The sequence below is a fragment of the Vigna radiata genome, chromosome 8 (assembly GCF_000741045.1).
Source record: "Vigna radiata var. radiata cultivar VC1973A chromosome 8, Vradiata_ver6, whole genome shotgun sequence".
In the NCBI taxonomy this organism is placed as follows: Eukaryota; Viridiplantae; Streptophyta; class Magnoliopsida; order Fabales; family Fabaceae; genus Vigna; species Vigna radiata.
The window spans coordinates 45142443-45149071 of record NC_028358.1 but is presented as its reverse complement, the minus strand read 5'-3'; the positions used below and the strand labels follow the sequence as shown (position 1 = coordinate 45149071).

Here is a 6629-nt window from a genome sequence, read left to right as displayed (position 1 = left end):
ATATATATATATATATATATATATATATATATATATATATATATATATATATATATATACATAGAGAGAGAGAGAGAGATTTTTCAGATGCAGAATAGATGAAAAAAACAATGGCTCTCGTTAAGGGATAAATCCTTTCTGGTTCTCAAATTAATGCAGAGTCATAGTTGTGTCATGTTCAGCAATGAGTTATATCTGTTTTTTATATGTTTGTCAATCTTTCAATCTTCTCAGAATCTCGAATAACTATTTTTTATACCTAAAATTAATTTTAAGATAAATTAATAACATTTCTTTTGAAAATTCATGAGGACTCAAAAATAACTGGTTTTTAAAAATATAAAATATGGATTTTATTATCGTTATTTGGAAGAAATTTCAAGGAATTTTCAATATTCACATCATTCTAGAGTGTTCTTTACAAATTACAACCCTTTTCCTTCTTTTACAGTTCAACTTTTAATTTTGTAACTGCATAACTTCTACAGTATGGATGCTCTTGTATTGTGTAGTCAAACCTTAAAAGGTTCTTTCAGACATTTATGAGATACTTTAAATTATTATTTTTACAACTAACCTTTCAATCTTTCTTTTCTTTATAAATGTAAAAATTATTTACTTTAATGGTCCAAATACCTAAAATAAACTGTTAACTTGTGTAAATGATTTCAAAAAATTATTTTCTGTATTAAATATGAATATTCAATGTTTAAAAGTTTGATAAATTAAATATAAAAATTTAATAAATTTGGTAAACTTATTCACCACACATATAGCTACTCAAATCAATTAATTCATTCTTCATTTTCAAAATCACACTATTAAAACGTATTAAATATATTAAAACGTATTTAATATAAAAAGAAATATAGCAAATACAATTAATCACATGGTTTGAAAAAAAAATATACTAAAACGTATTTTCGTGTCTAAGATCAGTATGCAGAAAGGCAATATAAGTTTTTTTTTTTGCATTAAGTAGACATTCCAAATTTATAAACTAGATATAGTTATAAGTATCAACATATATATATGATTAATTTAAAATAATAAAAAATAAAAGATACTACTTGTTTACTTTTAAAAAATGATAATTATAAAACGACGCTAGTTTGAACTGGTAATTGTAATTTTCTCTCGTATTTATCGTACACCGAAAAGAATGGTCTCCTTTAATAAATTATACTTACTTTCTATCAAACAAATATATCTATGTCCATATGTATTATGGTAAAAAAGAGACTATAATGTATTTAGCAAACATTTTTTTTATCAGCATTTACTTCACATATTTAATATTAACATGAAAAAAAATTGTTTTTAAACCTTTATGACAGATATGAGTGAGTGAGATCCTTTATGACACTATATTTATTAAAAAATAAACAAACAAATAAAGTGTAATAATTATTGAACTTGTTAAATCATTATCAAATGTCATTGTTAAAAGTTGTATCTCTTGATCTTCAACTAATATTATTAGTCTTTTGATTTCTTAAGTGGAAAAAGTGATTTTAACAATTTTTTTAATAACTTTTTTATAAAACATAGTTTGTAATTATCTGTTTTAAATATTTTTTTAAAAATAAATTTAAAAATATATATATGCTATTTTTGCAATATTTCATGCATTAATATAACATTCATATCATGAAATAAAAATTATGCAAATCTTTTGGTAGCACTGTTGCATATATAACACGCAACTGTTCCAAGAAAAAGCATCAACCTTTGAAAATGTTTAGGCTGCATTTTATCGCTTCATGTCCAAACAGATTATCATAAAATGCAAGTCCATGACCAAGCTAACATATTTGTCTCAGTAATTTTCTGCAATACTAAAAGAAATAACAGTGATGTTATGTTCCATTCCTAATTACATTGCATCTGCGATGAAGCTTTGATGTTATATGAAAGTTATCTGCACTACATGACATGATGATCTTCACTTCCAACTTTTCTGCATGAATCCTCATCCATTGCTTCAGCCATGGAATTATGTTGAAAAGGCACCGCTTGCTGACATCCTTCAGTCACAGTTTCAGCATGACAAAACTTGTTCATCTCATCAATATCCTCTGAAGTACTGTGCCTTGCCACGGCTAAAATATCCACCATCGAACGTTTCTTACATTTCCCTTTACGCCTTCTTCGTTTATATTTATGATTTGAGTGATTTCCCTCTTCATGTGATATCAAGTGGTTCATGACTTTCAAGTTACACTGATCATCAATGTCTTGCGGCACTTCAGCATTGCAAGAATCAGTTTCTTTGTTGTTATCATCACTTGGCGAGTGCATTCTGGAGAAATCTTTGAGTGATTTTTCATGTGATGTTTTGCCTGGTTCAATAGGTGGCAACAGCTCTTCCACCTTGAGATCATTTTCAAGACACAATTGCAAGTGCTTCTCTTCAAAAGGCCAGTTCTGAGAGATGTTTCTGTGACGAGAAGCATGAACATACTGTCTGCAACATAATTTGTAATCTATCAGTGATCAAGAAAATAAGTTTTTGTTGTCTATCTCCTATGGTGTTTCTCAACAACTAAACTTAAAGAAACCTCCAAAATCTAAATCAAATTCACAAATGGGATTACATTAATCTTGTTCAAGGTAGAAAAAAAAATCACAAAGGGGAATGCAAAAGGCAAAGGCATAAAATTAAGACAAGGAGTTTATGGACAGAGATTAATCATAATCTTAGGTTGTGTACTTGTGTTAGAAAGATGATAAATCATCTACAATAATCAACATAATGCTGTTGAAGAGATCAATCTACGAATAGAACACGGAATAACATTAAAGGAAAAAAAGGTAAATTCTCATTCATAAATTGAAATGCATAGCTATGTTTATCGTATATCATTTTCAATCACATTTGATACCTTATCGAGAAGGGTTTAACAGCAGCTCCAGATTGCGGAACCACAGGTAGGTTTTGGTTTTGATTTTGGTGCTGGGACATCACTCACCTGGAAGATTGCAACTTTGCATGTGGATCCCAAAAACTAATCTCTCTAAATTAATATCTAAGCACAAATTCTGGAACTCCAGTTTATGCCTATGAGCACAGGAACGCCACACGTAAGGTGTCGAAGAAAAACGCCATAAAATGACCAGGTGCAATACCCTATGACATATGCAAACAAAATTAGTTATGAACAACCAGAAAACCTGTTTGTGGGTACGCAAAAGATGCTCAATTTATGGGAAAAACAACAAGAAAAGCGATCAAAAGATGAAACGCATAGAGTTGTTGAATGAAACAAACGGCAGAACGAGGGAAATCTCGAAGCTTCAGAGGAACAGAAAGGGTCACAGAAATGGCGAGAGATAAAAGGGTAGGGTTTGGGTTTCAAGAAAACGAGCATGGCGAGACGAGAAACACGATTTGAGTGATCGAAAAGAAAGAGAAGATAAAGAGAGAGAGAGAGAGACATAAAGTAAGCGAAGCATGAGGAACTGACTGAGAAGAAACGAGGTTGTAGGATGGTGTCTTAGCTATTGTTGTCTTGTTTCTTTCTTTTTTTTCTATAAGCCTTTTCGTCTACCTTTTCGTTTTGGTTTTATTGTTTTTTACTTCTTTTAACTATTTCTAATAATAAAGATAGCGTTATTTTTTAATATTTTTTAATAATATTTAATTGGGTTTGCTTCTGCTGCTCTATATTTATACTAAACTAAAGTTTTGGTGGCATGCTTAAGCCTCTTTAATAACCACAAAACAGGGCACCCTCTTGGCATATCATAAAGCCTGATGCACTCATCACTTCTATCCTTAAGCGTCAAATTCAACTATTATAACTGCAAAATGAGGCAATTTGCAGAAAATGAATTGGGTCATAATTGACTATATGTATATGTTGATCAAAACTAATTTCACATTTGGTCTGTATAACTTTCACAATCTGTCTACTTAATATATTAGCTTTTGCTATTGGTGGCAAAAGCAAGTTCCAAATGGTTTGCTTTGAAACTGCAGATATATAAGTGGCAGAGGTATAACAGTATGCAGAATCCAACCTCTGCAGGAGAAAGTACAATCCCTCTTTAAGAATTAAGTGATGGCTACATGAAATGATATCCTGAATCCAATGCTTAGTTTTCTTTGCATGTTGGAAACAAAATTTAGCTGTAAAATAGATATAACCAATCATTGGAAACTAATTCCAATGCTTTTTGGTTTCAGATCATTCTGGCATCATAAAAACATAGCAGGCTAGAGCAAATCTAGCAAAATCTGGTGCAGTTTAATTATAGCAAGACTTGTAGCTAGTTCAGTTTTATGGTAAGTCTCCAACATATTCATAAAGATTGCTTTAGCCTGTTTCGTTACAATGTTGAGAATGAATATGTGTGTGTAAAGGTGGTGAGCGTATAAAGATATATAATCTGATGACTGCATGAGTAAGTGTGTTGAACACAATGCATAACGATATACAATGAAGGATTTGGATACATAAAATACCAGAGAAACTCTCTCTCTCTCTCTTTTACATTTTGCAACGCGTTATTACATAACTAAAATTAAGAGAATCTGATAAAATAAGTAAATGAGGATGAAAAGAATAAATTAAAATAATGATTACAGGAGGATCTTTACGTGCAATAAATAGTCATAGTCATAAGAAGCATGCATTAGCCCTATTGCAGTATGTATATGTAACTCCCACGGAGAGATTGGAATGTTTCATGACACTTATTTATAGCATAAAGGAAAAAGTCTTTTTAATAATTTTTTTTACAACCGTTACCTAATAATTTATGATTGATCCGGTTCAAATATTTTTTTAAAATAAATTCAAACAGACCAATAAAATAGTGATACATATCCTGTTATAAAATATTATTAAGAAAAGAGTTGTTAAAATATCATTATCTCTCAAAAAAAAACCTAAAAATATAATGCTTTCTTGCATCTGAATTGGTTTGAATTCAATCCAATACCAAAAGGAAAAAGATATTTATTAATATAGATAGATTTATCGGTGCTCCAGTAATATATGAAAAATGTTTTTTAACTATTTTTTATAATTTTTTTATAATTCTATTTATGATAATTTATAATTAGTCATTTTTAAATATATAAATTAATAAAATAATGACACATAATATATTATAAAAAAATTGTTAACATTATCAAATAATATATATATATATATATATATATATTAAAAATGTGTGTATAGTAAAAATTATTAATTTTTTTTAACGACTTCTTTCAATTAAACTATGTTTTATTAATATATATATTTGAAACGGATTAATAAGATACTATCACATTGTTAAAAAAAACATTTTCTTTTAAATAAAGTAAAAAACACAATTTTCAGAAATTTTGTAATATATATCATAAATGTCATAACTTTAATAAAAAAGGATAAAAAAGAGTACCAGCAGCAAAAAGATAAAATTTATTATCTTGATTAAATTTTAAATATTTTATAAGTTTATATAAATTTAATTAAATTTCACAGAAACTATTTTATATGTAGATTTATGATGCTGCATCGTATTTGTTGTTTGGTAATTTTGATTCAGACAAAAAAAGAAGTGATCTGATACTTGTCTGCTCCATTATTACTGACAGGTGAATGACACGCTTGGCTTACCTCTTGAGAGAGAAACTGTTAACATCAAAGTAAAAAAAATAAATTGGTTTAACAATTCATTCAATATATTATATTTGGTTTAATAGTCAATTTTGTCTTCAGTTTAGTTGACAAATCTCAATTTAATCCATTGTTTTAAAAGTGATTGGAATGGGTTCTTATTTTTAAAATTGTGAGTCAAATTAGTCCCTTTCATCAAACAGAAATAAACAACGTTATTGACTTGATGATTTGACATAAGAGATATTATTTTATAGATATATTTATAAAATAATGTGTCTTATGCTAAATCATTCAACCCTTAAGACCATTTGATTGTGTTTAACAAAATAAACTAATTTGACTCAAAATTTTGAAAGTAAGGACTCATTTCAAATACTTTTAAAACGAGGGACTAAATTGACATTTGTCAACGAAACTAGGGACAAAATTGACTATTAAGTCATTATATTTTTAAGATATATTATTAATACCTGAACTTTATTTAAATTTTAATTAATTTTTTTAATTTGTTTTGAAATAAAAAAAAAGTTATAATTAAATAAAATGAATTGGATTCAAAATTTTATAAACCTACTAATAAATAAATGATTAGTTCATTAAATAACTAAAATAGACCGGATTAGATATAATCGAGTGGTCATTTTAACCAAAAAAAAGTTTAAATTGTTGATAAAAGTAAATAAATAAAAGATAGTTAAAATAATAAAATTAAGTGAAACAAAATTATATTAATTTCACCATTTTTTATAAATTGTTTTTCTTATTCACCACACATCAATATTGTTTTTGACGTTATCATTTATGAATATTTTATTAATTTCATCGGCTTGACTTATGAAAGTATTTTTATTAAATATTTCTTATATTATTTTTTTAAAATGTGTTAAAAAAAATATTTTCATAAATTCAACTAACTGATTTATTACATTAAGAAAATTTGTGAATTCTATTTATTGAAATTAAAAAAACATTACAATCAAAAGTATTTTTTCTGGAAAAAAAAAACAGTAATTC

At 27.3% G+C, this 6629-nt stretch overlaps 1 protein-coding gene across 1 annotated transcript; it reads right to left on the bottom strand.

The window, feature by feature from the left end:
- Nucleotides 1-1751: 1751 nt before the first annotated feature.
- LOC111242336 lies at nt 1752-3188 on the bottom strand. Its single transcript, XM_022785052.1, has 2 exons — nt 2886-3188; nt 1752-2467 (listed from the first exon to the last, which is right to left on the bottom strand). Exons 1-2 carry the CDS (start codon nt 2963-2965, stop codon nt 1927-1929), a joined length of 621 nt encoding a protein of 206 aa, XP_022640773.1. The 5' UTR covers nt 2966-3188; the 3' UTR covers nt 1752-1926.
- Between the last annotated feature and the right edge of the window lie 3441 nt (nt 3189-6629).

Coding starts and splice junctions, on each gene's coding strand:
- LOC111242336 (XM_022785052.1), bottom strand. CDS start 2,965: ATGTCCCAGCACCAAAATCAAAACCAAAACCTACCTGTGGTTCCGCAA. Junction 2,468..2,885: donor GTTAAACCCTTCTCGATAAG/GTATCAAATGTG, acceptor ATTATGTTGCAG/ACAGTATGTTCATGCTTCTC.